The sequence below is a fragment of the Acomys russatus genome, chromosome 15 (genome assembly GCF_903995435.1).
Source record: "Acomys russatus chromosome 15, mAcoRus1.1, whole genome shotgun sequence".
Classification (NCBI taxonomy): domain Eukaryota; kingdom Metazoa; phylum Chordata; class Mammalia; order Rodentia; family Muridae; genus Acomys; species Acomys russatus.
In genome coordinates this window covers 54,402,383-54,418,107 of record NC_067151.1, presented here as the reverse complement: position 1 = coordinate 54,418,107, position 15,725 = coordinate 54,402,383, and the positions used below count along the sequence as shown (strand labels likewise).

Sequence of the window (15,725 nt, the reverse complement as noted above, 5' to 3'; positions counted from 1 at the left end):
GTAAAGTTTTCTCATTTTGAAATCCTTTCTCAAGGAGCGATGATCAATTGCTTCCATTGCTAATCCTTTCTTTCTGGCTAGACAGCCCAGGTGGATAGTTAATCAGTAAAACCAGGAAGTTACATTTCTTCAATCTCTTGGGTTGTCTATGTACATGCCAACATGCCACTTGAATAGCCTGAATAAGTAGCTTCATCCTGACCCCTAGCAAAACAACTTAAAGTAAGAGCCTGTCACAACAGAAACTTCCAGCAGCCCAGAACCTCACAGTCTGCAAATGATCTGGCTCTGCCTGGGTAAGAGAAGAAAGGGGCTTCGGGGTAGGGCAGTCACCTGAATAAAAGGCAGGCTGGGCAGTGAGCAGAAGAAGAGGATGGGACATGAGAAGATACAGGAAACATAGTAGGCCCTATTGAGAGACAGATGCTAACATAGACAGACAGGACTGTGGGGTATTACAGGCACATATTTTTTTCTACTTGGAATGTTGATTTTGAACATTTCAAAACACAAAACCAAAACATTTCATTAGCCAACAGCAGAGTCCTTTGATCTGAGCCTTATTCAGATCCACACCCATCATTTTAAGTCCTCTGAGGAATGTTTTTTTTGTTGTTGTTATTGTTTTGTTTTGCTGATTTTTTTTAAACTATGAAAGTACATTCTGCAGAGGTCAAAGGATAAGAAAGCTATAAATTATGCCATGGATCTAACTATACTCAAAAGACTTGCTGAGAAGGGCAATTGTACTCTAAAAGGAGCTTTATTCTGTGGCCAAAAATACAGGTGGGAAAATAGTAACTGGGAATTTGAAAGCTGCATGGCCACCCCGTCTGCCCTCACCACCAAGAAGAGACACTATGATTTTTGTACCACCCCTTCCTCTTTGATTGGAGAGAGATGGGTTTGCTCTCAGGAACTCAAATCACAGTACATCGCTTTGACTCAGGGAATCGGCATGAACCAGGAGCTTGCCAATCATAGCAGTACAGTTTCTGGTTCCTGCTGCTGCAAGTCATCAGGCTCCGGTACTTGGCTCAGATCCTATCATACCAAAATCCATCCCAGAGCAATTTCAAGAAAAGGTTCTTTTCCTTGCCTTCATTGACAAAGGAAAAGGACAGAGGTTGAGAGAAAAAAAAGCCACTGAGAGAGGTAAACAGAGGCAGAGGAGAGCAGCCGAGCCCTGTCATTTCAGCAGCTGGATAAAGCCCCCGCTGAAAGCTCCAGTGACATGATCTAAACTGGTTGTGTTCCCCAGAGAGCTTCTGTGGCTGTTTGAAAAGAAGTCCCAGTAACACTCCTTGAATAGATCTCATTGTCATCAAAGTCATGTCACCGACTGCCTAGGGACATGTATGTTGGTCATGCGCAGCTCCAGCAGCAAGTAAGATGATTCCCAGACACTAGGCAGTAAGGCCCAGGTCCTATCCTGGTGTTTTCTTTCTGTTCCTGTACTGTACAAGACAGAAAAGGGAGACCTTTCCCTCTGACAGTTGAACAGCACATTGCTCATGGAACTGTATCTACAGAAATGCTGCCAATGTTGACCATGTATGAGCGGCTATTTTGTCTTGAAGCAAAAGATAACTTCAAAGTTAAATAGAAACCACTGGGGCTCTACGGATTCTCATAGCATTCAAGCACATGGGGATGCCAGCACCCAACGCACCAAAGAAAAAAGTACCAGTGGGAGAGAAGTTTGCTGTCTGATTTTGGAGCAGTTGAAAAAGAATCTGGCAAAGTGCAATTCTGAAGAATGACAATCATGTAAGTTTTGTGCTTGGAAAGATCAAAGTATTAAAATTCCAGCAGGAGCTCAGGCCACCTGCAATCTCTCTCTTCTGATGTGTTCATGCCCAGATCTGTTAGAAATGTCTTCCTATCTACCAGCCCATGACCCTTTGGCAACATCAGCCTTATCTTCAGACATGAGAAAAGATGCTCAGAGCCAGCTCAGCATCCAAGGCTCTTCACTGCTAGACCCCAGCCAGCACCACAGCCTCCTCACTCACTGCCTCCAAGGCATTTCACACTTGAGCAAAACTCCTTAGTCTCACACAGTACCAGCGTTTCCCAATTCTGGCAAACTGAGCCTTCACTTCTCCATCATGCAGACATCAATTTATTTTAAGTAACTTTTATGGGACATGCCGCATACTTAGTGTATGCCTGGGCTGTTATCATAGAACCTGGCCTTCTGCATTTCAGTACATAGGTCACCCTTTACTGATACCATAGCACTATCCAGGTGCTGCTATCACCTTTGCCTTTTCTTCTACACAGCTGTGGCAAGTCGTTTCAGGGACTTGTATGATCTGAGCACTTGTATCCTATTAGCATCCCCGTGTTCATTTAGAACTCCTAAGACTATGACGGTGATAAATTACAGGGTCTTGGGAGTGGCTAGGTTATGAAGGTCATTGTTGCCTTCACAGCAATTAAAATGAAACCTTCATTCTTTGGGTCATGTAGAGAGAGGGAGTAGGACAGCGACACCTGTGGCCAAGTTGTCATCACCCCCAAGATCTCTTGACACCTTAATCTCGCACTGGCATCCAGAACCAAGAAATAAAATTCTGTTGTTTTTAAGCCCCTTGTTTATGGTGGTGTGTTACTGCAGGCTCAGTGGGCAAAGACAATGTCCAGCAACTACATGCCTAAGAGCAAGTGGCCTCCTAATGCAAATTGTGGAGAGGTCAGTGATGTTTCAGGCCACTCTGAGTGTCCCTGTGAAGAGAAGAGACATGACCATTTCTGTCTTCTATCAGAGTGGCTACAGCCTACCTCCAGAAGCACTGCTTAGCCTTCCTAATCTGTCTTTTGTATGGACTAATATAGTTTTTAAAAAAGTATGTAATGAGCTATAGGACAACATGGAGATACTTGATCGTGGGCTCAGGTCTGGAGAGAAGCTGTGCATAAGGTATCTGTGCACATGGCTATATGGTGTGGCCCTGGCTCTCTCCATGATCAAATATGAAATTGCTTAAACCAAATGTGAACCATTAATAGTTATGACTTTCACTTCCATCGGTCCTTTTAAGGAGTTCCAAAGAAACATTTTGCTTGGGAAGTCCTTATGATGAACTTAAATGTCTCTGTGGTCATTATCAGCTCCATAAACAACATTGTCTTTATTCAAGCGTGGCCACCAACTAAGGCAAGTTTTTATTGTTTGCATAAAGTGACATTTTCTTAAGAATCTTTTTTTTAATGCAATGATTGTTTGTTTATTTTTCTTTTTTTAAATTAATTTATTCTTGTTACATCTCAATGTTTATTACATCCCTTGTATCCTCCCATTCTTCCCTCCCTCCCATTTTCCCATTATTCCCCTCCCCTATGACTGTTCCTGAGGGGGATTACCTCCCCCTGTATCTTTGCACAACTTGCAAAGGTTTTGCTAAGCTGGTATAAAAAAACCCTATGGTATTCTCAAGTGTAAGTCATGGTGGTACACTGAAAATTAATATTTGAAATTTGAGGTCTGCATGGCCAGTTTAGTCTACTCACTTTATGTATAACCCATATTTATTTAGTTGCTAGTACAAATACCCAATTATGGTATGATTTAGAAAATGGACGGGAAAGCAGTATAAACCTAACCCATTAGAGCAGGAACTGTTGTGTCTATGCACTGTGGTGGATAGCATTTTATCTGGTCTGTTTACTAGCCTCTACACAGACTGTGGACTATGTAAGGGCATGGCCATCTCATGGTCACTGCTGTCATCATATTACCCAACACAGTGCTCAATTCATATTTGTTGAATATAGGAATAAATAAATAAGTAAATAAGGCCTCATTAATTCTACTATAAACAGGAGGAAGACAAGCAAATGTTTAAAGGAAATATTTTATTTTACAGAAAGACTATAAAATTTTGATCGTCTTAAATTTTAAATATTAAAAACATTCTGTTTAATTTGGCAAATTTATTATTTCCATAATCCATTACGTTCCTTTCACCACTAGTTGCCACAGGTTGGTTTCAGTGTTCCTACTTAAAAAAAAAAGTCAAGCGCTATGAAGAAGAGGGATTATTTTCAGTCTGATTGGTACTTAATACACTATTTCTCAATGATGCCTCTTATCATCTTTCTTTCAGAAATGTATGTGCAATGAGGTGACTACACCAGAAAAGGAAAAAAATGTTATAAAAAGCTTCCTATTAAATTCTTCCATGGAGGAGCATTGTCAGTAAATAGTACACTAAATATAACTGCCTAGAGCAGAAGATCAGAGGCTCCCGATGAACTCATCTTTCTCCATACTACTCACCTACTCAGAAAAACAGATGATAGATAGATATAGATAGATGATAAATAGATTGTAAATAGATGAAAGATAGATGGTTGATAGCTACATAGATAGTTGAGAGAGATGGGAGAGGGACAGGGACAGAGACAAAAAAGCAGAGTTAAACAGAAAGAAACTGGGGGGAAACGCTCCTGTTTACAGAGAGGTAGATATATTCATACATGTGCGCTTATAATATATGTGCCCTCTTTCTGCATGACCCTCCACAGTCCTACTCCCTTGGTTGCATACTGTATTGACTGAAGCCACTGCTCCAGTCTTGCTCACTGTGTACATCATCCCACTATTACCAGAATGCTGCCTTCCATGGAGACCAGGGTCTCTCCTTGTACTGAGGCCACGATATTGTTGAGCTTCAGAATGTGCCTAAAGCATGATTTTTTTTTTAATGTAAAGCAGCACCAAGATTGTCTCCCACAGACAGGAACTCAGGCTCAGCTGGTCCAGACAGCCCCACAGTGATGCTCTCTTCTTTCTAGATCATGTCAAGTTGACAACTAAAACTTGTCATTACAGGCACATAAGGACCTGGATGGAGAGCATTGAATTAGTGACCAAAGGGGCTCTACTGTCACCATAAGGATTTCCTTTGACATGACCGGACACCTAGAATGGTAGGGGTCATGATCACGATTGCTGTGTAACATGGGTTGGTTTATCTGGCAGTTCCCTGGCATCCGTAATTAAACGAGCCGTTAGAACAGAACATGCAACATTATAACAGTACTTGAGTACCATGGACTCCCAACAATTTGACGGTAGCCTTTGATATTAGTTTCAGACAATCCAGGCCTATTCCAACTAAGATTAGTTTGTCCCAACCACTACATTTGGAACTTCTTTCTTCCCCAAGACATGGGGATTCACAAGCCATTTTGTTATTAGGAAGCAACAAGTAATTAAGACAAAGCCACTTAGTAAGACAGATAGAGTTGATTAAAAAGAATCAAGCAGCCTAGTAACAGCAGAAGCCTACGGTGCAATTTGTCTTGCTTGGCATAGACCTGGTGAGAATGAGTCTATGGTCGGTGAGGAGCTTATGCTATCACATGTCCTGATGAAAATTGCACAGCCACAGAAGCACATGCCAGCAGAGTCAAGGCTTAAATATGAGACAAAGCTGAATAGACAAAAGAAAATTAGATTGTAGTCATGAGAAGGTATTTCAAAAATCAGGAGGCAACGGTGGCAAGCAGTAAATATGAAAATTACTCAATTTCATCAGAATTGAAATTCAGCGAAAAAAAATCAAGTTAATGAACAGGTATACTTTTGTACTTGCTATATTATCAAAAATTGAAAAAAAAAACAAAGAAAATTTCAAAAAGAATAATATGAAACAAAAATCACTGTATGTTAGGGAAAGATGCTTTAAATGGTCATTTAAAAAAGTAATTCTACTCAGTCAAGTTGAGAATATACTATGTTATGTCTACTTTCTGACCATCCTTAGACATAAATGCAAAGATGTACAAGAAAGTCAGATAGCCCAAGATCCACTGATGCAGAGGAGACAGAGAAAGGTTGGCTAGTGCATGGGGGTGTCACTCAGAGATACAGCACTTACAGGAACAGGAAGGTGCAATCAGAGAGGGACATGAAAGTCATAGCAAGGTTCATTTCTTTTTTCTTTTTTCTTCTTTCTTTTTTTTTTCTTTTTTCTTTTTTTGGTTTTTCGAGACAGGGTTTCTCTGTGTAGCCTTGACTGTCCTGGACTCACTTTGTAGTCCAGGCTGGCCTCAAACTCACAGCGATCCACCTGCCTCTGCCTCCTGAGTGCTGGGATTAAAGGCGTGCGCCACCATGCCCGGCTTTTTTCTTTTTCTTTTTTTTTTTTTTTTCTTTTTTTTTTTTTTTTTTTTTTTTTTTTTTGAAGGTTCATTTCTTAAAGTTGAGCTCTATGCTGAATAAAATCTAATCACACTCTGCTTGTGGCAGGCAAGATGATAGTTATCTTCTGGTCATTAACTAAAATACATATAATTTAGGCAACATACACACATATTATATCCTCGTCTATAATACATCCATCAGTTCTACAGATGTGCCTGGGGCCCTAAATTAGGGCTTTTCAATTCACTCCAATAAACCCCAGACTGTTCATGTGTTTCACAAGATTTGGCATTCTTATGGATAGGAGAAATATTAGGAACTAAGAAACATGAGTTTCAAGTTGTGTTTAAGTACAGAATTTGCATCAGCTTCCAGGTAGATGCTCACTCTTCTCACCTATTGGATACATTATAGGATGCAGGACTGAGTGGCAGTCCTCTTGGGAGAGATCCTATTTCTGCTTGTCTACATTACATACAGAAAGGAAAATACAAGGCAAACCTCCAACCAAGACAGTGGAAATGCATAGAAAGGATGCAGATGCTAAAGCTAAAAATATTCCATATGCACTGAAATATTTATCTGTTATATATGACTAAAATAAAATGCTCTTTTAACTTGCAGGTCAAAGAATACACAAGGAATCCAGCAAAGACTGTTGAGTAAAACATCTTCATGATGGACAAATGTCACTGAAGTGAACATTCTCAAGAACACCAACCCTTGACATACGTGTCCTCATGGGATTGAAAGCATAACAATTGTCTGAATTACAGTAGGTCTTTTGTGGAGGTGAAATATCCCAGCTGAGTGGACCCTGAATGATGCTAGAAACGGTGGTACATCCCTACCTTGCCTTCTTATCCTGAATGTCAAATTCTACTCCTCGGACTGTATGCCATTCTCCTAGTGAGACTCGGGCTGCTTCATTCTGCATGCATGTAGTTAGGTATCAGGGTGTCCTTTAAATAACTTAAACATGGAGCCACAGCTTTTGCCTGTGTACATGTATGTGCATGTGTCTGTGTGTGTGTCCGTCTGCGGTATACGTATGTGTAACTTGTGGGTATACATGTGTGTCCATGTCTGTGGAGCCACAAGTTGATGGAGGGTCTCTTGCACAGTTGCTTCTCTATCAATATTTTAAAACAGGATCTCTATGGTTGGACCTGGAGCTCACAGCTTCAGATACATAGGCTGGATAGAGAGGTCCAGTGTTTTGTCTTGGTCCACCCCAGCAGCTGCATGGGTGCTAGAGACCTGAAATCAAGTACTCATGGTGTGGCAAGGATGTCCATGCAACCATCTTCGCAGCTCTTTTCAAAAACATTCTCTATCTCTTTAGTGACTTTGAGAGAGCTCAAATACAAGAGTAATACTAATGGTAATTCAGATTGTCTGGTATAGCTACAATCTTTGACAGAGCTTTTATTCTCTATTTCCTATGATAAGCAGTTATACTCAGATATGATTTTAGCAAAAGTTTTCCCCAATTGTGTAGAAGAAGATAAAAGTGATCACTGAGTATATGTATGTATAAGACTTCTAATTTTTAAAAAGAAGATAATAGGTGAAACAAAATTTGAATGTATTTTACACTTAGGTCGCCCAAAAACTAAACAAAGACTCCATTTAAAATGATATCAGTGAAAACAACAGTGTTGCACTCAGCTGGAACTCCAAACGCATCACTCACTTGCAAATGTCGTCTTCTGGATCTTCCAGCCCAAATCTCTCATCGAATGTCAGCTGGATCTGCACATTTTCATCTGCTGCAACTAATCTCCACACCAGCACCGTGTTTCTTGGGTAAGTGTGAGGGAACTTCGGGCTGTGGATGCTGCCATTAGCAGATATCGTGACAACTCGCTCATGCCGGGGATCTTGCACTCCTACAGCAGGGGCACAGGCACAGACATACTGGTTAGAGTCGAGGTTCCCAAAAATCACAGACTTCCAAACAACTAGCTACTTCAATAATCCACTTTTCACTCTAAGTGTTGAAGTCAAGATTGCCTTCTGTAATATTAATCAAGCATCATTCTTTTTAAAATGTGTCAATATTATCTTTTAAACTCAAGTAGAATACAAACTTTACCTCCAATACTTTGAAAGGTTGTTTAGGAGAGTAAATTATACAAATTAATTGTTAGTTGATCAAATCACAGTCATGTCAATTAATAGCCTATTTTTATAACAGAATATACACCCTAGGTGTAACCGATAGATATGATTCTATAGAGAGATAACATAGATAAGGTCTTCAAAAACCTCAGAGACCTAAAGAATATGACATTTAAAGTTTTTTGGTTTTTTTTTTTTTTTTTTTTTTATCATTTTAAGGATTCTTTGACAATAAGACAGGTAACTCCTGGCAACACTCAGCCTACCTCAAAGAAGATGATGAGCATCAATGAACCTCCTTACAGAGATGGCTTCAAATGTGGCAACCAGCCACTGGGCAAATGTCCTCATTTCTGCTACAGACAGAATTCTGCCTAAAAATGGGCAAGCTTGGATGCAGGCAGAGTCAACAGCCTAACTCTGCCAAAACAGGGTAAGCAAGTCCTCAATTGTTCCTGCCTCACAAATATGTCTGTCAGATATACTGGGCCAGAAGGCTGAAGATGATGCTCCAATGTTATGGAGAGTTTTGGGTGACTGCTCAGGCAGTAAACTATCTCTGTCATTTTTTTTTTAACTTTGGAAGCTGCTAACCTGTTTACTCAGGTAATTACTTTTATTCCCTTTCAAGTTTCTGACAGGGTTGAAGACAAGATCGTTTAGTTTTACAATTACGCTTACTTATTTAGGGGTTAAGATGTTTTTAGGTTTGGATAACAATTGAGTTGTAATCTGAATACATTAATAAAATAAAAATAAATAAATAAATAAGATGTTTTTAGGTCTAGATAGATGTTCTAAGTTGGTGGGAATGAGATATGATAGATATTGATTTACACTCAGAAATTTAGACTCACCAAGATAGGAAAGATGTTTTCTTCAAAATTCTCAAATACAAATAGCCAAAACACTATGACTGTAACCTTTATATAATTCCTGATTCTGTCATGATTCTTCTTGCTGCATGTAGTTTATTGCATATATGTATAATAATATAAATATAAATATGTATATATTAAAAAATAGATTTCTAAAGTGATTGTATTTTATATTAGAAAAATAAAAAATCAGTCTTTTAAAATCTAGCTACTGAAATATAAATTACTAACATTTTGGATTCTAAATGAGTTTGATATACTTCTGTAATTTTCTATCTTTTTTTTCTTTTTTACGACAAGATCCCATGTAGCCAGCCATGCAGTCGTCTTATTATTTAGGAAATCAATTATTATTTGTAGTAGTTAAACAGGTAATTAGATTGTCGGTCTTGATGCCCCAAACCTATCATCTCAGCACTCGGAGAATGGACACAGGTTCATCAGGATGTCCTCCTCAGCTCCATAGTGTGTGTGAGTGGACACCATGGTCTCCATGGGATCCCGTCTCAACAATGTAACAATGATAGAAATTATAGCGTTCTATCAAACTCATTCAGTTATTTTAGTTACTTTACTATAAAATTTGAATTTCAGAAACTTGAAGGCATTGAAAGCAAACTCCTTTCTACTGCCACCAGAAGTAAATATAGTCTTATTAGACTGGGCTGGGACTTAACAGAGCCTGAGCCAGCGCTCTTCCGCATAGGGCTTGCACTGGCCACTTGAAGAAGAATTAACACAGACATCCTTGTGCTGTAAAATTTCCATCAGTTTCCTGGGCACTATTAGGAAACTAACAAACATTCTGTTATACACAAGGCAGCTTGGATTGAAAACATTATTTTTGTCCCTACTCTTCAACAGTAATTACAAGAATTGCATCAAAGTTCTCCTTAAAGCTTATGTTAAAAACCAAGTAGATAAAACAAAATTTAAGAATAATGCATTTTTGAGAGATAAAGGAGACACAAGGGAATGTTTTAAGGTTAAAAAAGCAATCTGTTTCATCTTTAAACTACCCAGAGTGAATTTTACATTGTACTTGAGACTTTTTAATTAAATAACTTAATGTCCCATTTCTTCTCCATTCCTTGGGTGCAAGCACCTACCCAAAAATGTTTTCCTCATTCTAGGTGTTAAAGATTGATACTGTTTTGCCTATGCTCCCGTACATAAACTAATCATATCTCAGTGGTGAAGCACTGGCCAAGTAGGTGCAATGCCGCAGATTCCATCCCCAGCAGCACAATATGAGAATAAATTAAAAAGCAAATAAATACATGAATAAGTATATATAAATAAGTGAAAATCACGACCTCTCCTATGAACATAATTTGACACCAGTATATTTTTTTAGGATTACAAAAGGAGCCAGCCTCAGAAATTTTACTTAAAAAAGAAAAAGATGATCATGAGCTACATTAAAACATTCATAAATTATAATTAATTATTTTTAAGGTAAGCTACATTTCTATTCCTTAAAATTTCTTTTGATAGACCCCCACATGTGTCAGAGTTATGTACAGTAGTAGCTTATATCATAACTAATGCTTTAATAAACTATTTTCTAAACACATTTATGAAAATTTGGTATATATTCTATTATACTTAAAACACATCCCTTATACGAAATATATGTTTAGTAAATATAGTAACCTTTGTAATATACAATTTGGAACCATGGGTCTCACCATGTGGATCATGACCCCCTTGGGGATCAAATGACCATTTCACAAGGTTCTCCCAAGACCATCAGAAAACACAATATTTACATTACAATTTATAACAATAGCAAAATTACAGTTAGGAAGTAGCAGCAAAAATAATTGTAAGGTTGGGGGTCACCACAACATGAGGAAGTGTACAAAAAGGTCACAGCATTAGGAAGGTTGAGAACCACTGATATAGACCCAAACTGTTGGCTACTGAAATATCAGAATTCTATTTTCATTTAAACAGCCAAAAGTTCATGACTACAATATATATACTTAGCTTCATGTTTACATTTTTCACCTTTCTAATTCATGTTTTCATTAAACATAATTTGAAGCCAAAATTCTAGCCTCTTGTTTGTGGGAATAAGAATTGTAAGTTTTCCTCTAACTTAAAATTGCATCTTCTAAATTTTACTTCATAAATGTGAGGTGAGTGAGATGTGCCACCACCCAGCATATGTGATTTGCAAGTGACAATCAATGTTCCCGGTAAATCTAAAGCAACCAGGCCTATAATCAAAAGAAAGAAACTAGGAAGAGAGGAGGGCCAATAACAAGCATCACAGTCTACCAAATTAAGACCGCACCGCATTTCTGTGGTTTTTTTACAGCCACCACTCCAAAAATATAACGTTGCTGGGAATGTAAGCATAAAACAAGTATGCAGGCCTGTACAGTGTGTGTGCCTAGTTTAATAAACATTTGCTTTGCTTATAGTCAGTGATCAATGCACCCAAACTACCAATAAAACATGCTTGTAGTTAAAGGACTCAGTTACGAACATAAGATCCTTGCGATCTGAAGGAAATAGCAAATCTCGTATATCTTAGACAAAAGGAAAAACATAAAAAAGTTCTTTTTAAAGAATTCATAACGATAACCATGTCATATTATCTGGCTCAAATCCTCCTAAGGGAACAGCATTAAGAACTAAAATGATATCAGGTGATGGTGTCACATGCCTTTAACGCCAGCATTCAGGAGGCGGAGGCAGGAGGTTCTTGGTTTTTGAGGCCAGCAAGTTCCTGGACAGCCAGCACTGCATAGAGAAACCTTGTCTCAAACAAACAAGCAAACAAACAAAAACCCAAAACTAAAATGAGTCAAAATCAGTAGGAAAAGGAAAAAGTAGATATTAATTATATAACCACTATAAAAGTACCAGCTACGTAAATGCAGAAGCAACTCAATCCTTCAGATATTAGACCTGATTAATATTAAAATCAAAAGAAGTCCTTATTATCTTCTATGCATTACGTATTTTTATTCCTTTAGACACATTTATTATGGTTTACAGAGACTAGTAGAGCAGGAAGATCATAAAATCAACAAAAATTATAACATTTCAACATGCATTATTGATAAAGATAACACTTAGATGGTTTATTGACAACATACAACCCATGAGGAAAGATGATCATTCTTGTCCCTTTGTCCCACAAGTACTCCTGAGTGCTGGGATTATGTCTGTGCCACCATGCCTGGTCTTATAGTTTAACATTTTACCCTGATATCAGCAAAAAAGGACTATAGGAAATGAAGTTTGGTAAATAGAATCTAGCTTTCTGCCTATGCACTCTAGCACCTTCTGTGTCTGTCTAGCAGAAGGAAGGCAGTTATCGGCAATGTCACCAGTCATAGGCTGGCCGACTTCACAGATGGCCTGTGAGATGTGCTACGTGCTTGCTTCCAAGTACATGGTATTTTTACACGTTCAAAACATTTCTTTATAAAACAGATCGCCTCTTGCTAATCCTTATTTGATGAGCTCATGGCCTCACTCACTACTCTCCTTTGTGCTTTGATTTCCCTGTCTGTCTTCTTTATTATGTATTTACTCCTCTGTTATTCTGCCCTACTATTGTGTTTCTTTATCTTCATCTTGATAGCTCGATTATATGGCTAATTAACAAATTTCATTTTTAAGAATAGTGGAAATCCTATGGCATACAACATAGATGTTTGTACATATATATGCATTAAGCCTAAGAACAAAAACTAGTTTTTCTAGAAAAATCAGAATGATGTCACACTCCCTTTATTTCATTCTTCAGAGAACAGACAAACTTGAACTTCACTGCAAAACCTCCCTACGCTTCTGTCTAGATAGAATAACCTGACAGGTACTCTTGATGTCTCACATTCTGAGTAAAAATGGTTAAGATAATACATGAGACAGTAAGCCTGAATTAGGCTTTTGTTTTACTTCTTTTAACCATTGTTTTACCAAAAATCTACCATTCCCTATGTCTTTAACACCATAGCACAATAAGACAAATATAATCAGTGAGGCTAGTGCTGTCTAACACAGTTTACAAGCTAGGAGAACAAATGACTTGTATCAGAGTAAACAAAGGGATTGCTATAGTTAGTGTAGCAAAAAATAATATAATTATTTAAGATATGCCCAATTAAGGTTCTTGGACTTTAGCTGATTCACTTTTGTTCCCTCTAAAGTGAGTAAACAACCAGAAGAACTATCCAGAAAGTTTGAGACATCAGAAACTAAAAAGAGCCCAGTCCTCTCAACATGGTAATTAGTGGGTCTAACTTAGCATCATGCCAGGCAGTATGACTAATATTCAGCTATCACACCGCCTATGTAACCTTCCTGCAGTGCTCTTCTGTATCACACTGTCTGCTACTTTAGGTCTGCAAATGTAGAGTACAATGGACTTTATGGTGACTTTTTTTTTCTTTTCTGCCACGCTATGTCTGTGAGGAGGCAGAGAGTTTCATAGAAATATATAAATATTATCTTGCTTGTACCTCATAGGTGTCACTACCTCACACACTGGTATTATTTTTTTAAATAATGCCATGGACATTGGCAGAAAATAATACTATACATTACTTCAGCCTTGAAACAGTTCAACCTCAAATCATAAGTTTACAAATATCATTCATGATAAGGATGTGGGTGCTTCACTCAGCACAGTTAAATTCTGTTACGTATGTTATATTAACTCAATAAATTTCCATCATTTGTATTAGATGTCTTAGTTGAAGTTCATCTACATTATCTACACATGGACCAGCCAAGGATCTACATCAGAGAGTACTCATTATTTGGGATTTTGGATGTTTTCTTAATATGGCAGCTTATTTTTTAAAATAAAGCATGTTCAAGAATGTTACATTCTCTGGGAAGGCCACAATTATAGCATTATAGTATTTGTTTGACTTAAGTCATAAAATGTGAATCAGTCAAAGACAAAATGCTGATATTTTGGGAAAGCCACTGGAAACTTGCTTTTTATTAACTAGAGATAATCACACACCATATAAAAATTATAATAATGTTTTAAAAATAAAATAATTACACATCTATGTTTTAGTGAATTAGAAACACAGTCCATAACACTCTACTTAAAAGGGAATGAAGGAAAAATTACCAGTTGTCAAGTTTCTGGATGTCATTAATCAGGAGGCTGTTATGTGAGGCATAGTGCAAAGTCAGTGATACGCATAAAGCCTCCCATTTCACAGGAGCAAACTGGGGAAACCTTGGGTGTAACTTCTAGGAAGTGGCTTGGGAGCTTGATGTGGAAAGGCAGCACATTTGCAGAACTGTTACTTCTATGACACCACCAATTACAAAAGCTTAAAACTCTCTCAAATCTAAGGAAATCCTCAGACTGCAGACAGTAGGCTCTTGGCTGATTCTTTCAATGGGGCAAAGGATGCCTCTAGGAAGAGTCCAAATCACCATGCACAGTGAGGGGAAATAGCCTCTTCTCAGAATTTGGGAACAAGACAACTTGAGGATAAAATGAGATCTTGACGCTATGGAGGCTCTTCAGCCATGATAATGGAATCCATTCTAGGGTAAAAGCCAATGCGCAGAAGTGGGCAGATAGATCCTAGTATAAAATCATGGAGCCAAATTAAGCACAAAATATACAGTAAAGTCACTCTGCCTCTGTCTTCATAGCTACTTGTAGAAGATCACTTTTACTATTCAGACAATTAAGTAGAACGTCTTATAACTGAACTAATACTTGGGGGCACCATCTGGTTGGGTCTGCCTGAGATGTCCATGATTTAAGGTTGTACTGATGTAATTGTTGTCATCCTTGCCTCTTTTCTTCCTGAAAATACCTCATTACATCACAAAAGACTATGATCTAGAAAATTCTTTTCATACTTAGATTTGTCAACTAGTGAAGATTTGACAACATAGTATTTTTAACTTTCAGGCAATAATAATATAATCAACTCCACTTTGATTCAATGGAGTAAAGCTATAAAATGATTTACTACAGTAGGTAAGCTGGAAATAATCTTATCTAACACAGACAGCCAAGTACATTCACACATTATTACATTAAAGGAATTGTGCCCAGCAACTGAACAATAAATATAGCTGTATGTATGCCCAATTACAAGCTCTGAGACAGGAAAACATTATTTTAGACACTACTTTTTAAAAGCGAGAATGTAGGAAAGAGTACTAGGAATAAGTCAAAATATATAATAAACATCCACTTTTTAAAATAATCAGTGAATAAATCTACCCTTTTATTTAATTAGAATTTATTATACAAAGTTCCAGCAATATATTAGGATATAGTCTGAAGATTTTTCAACAACAAAATATACTTAAACAAATGTTATGATAAATACTAATGTGATTAAACATAAATTCATACTATATATACTTTATATAAACACAGATTTTTAGAGGAAATATTTTAATAAAAACATTTTTGGACATCAATATGTATTAATTTTATAGCTGCCATGCATATAATTGTGAACATTCAATTGGAGTTTACTAGATATTTCTAAAATGCAAAGAAGTTATTTATTCCTTTGTGAGATCACAGCCCCTGTATGAGCTACGGGCCT

The 15,725-nt window shown here is 37.6% G+C and overlaps 1 protein-coding gene across 1 annotated transcript in view; it reads right to left on the bottom strand.

Moving 5' to 3' along the window:
- Positions 1-15,725, bottom strand: part of Pdgfc (platelet derived growth factor C) — a 159,061-nt gene that overhangs the window by 59,930 nt on the left and 83,406 nt on the right. Inside the window, exon 2 of the mRNA XM_051157342.1 lies at positions 7,854-8,049. Coding sequence (XP_051013299.1) covers positions 7,854-8,049 — 196 coding nt within the window. The remainder of the gene's footprint in view (positions 1-7,853; positions 8,050-15,725) is intronic.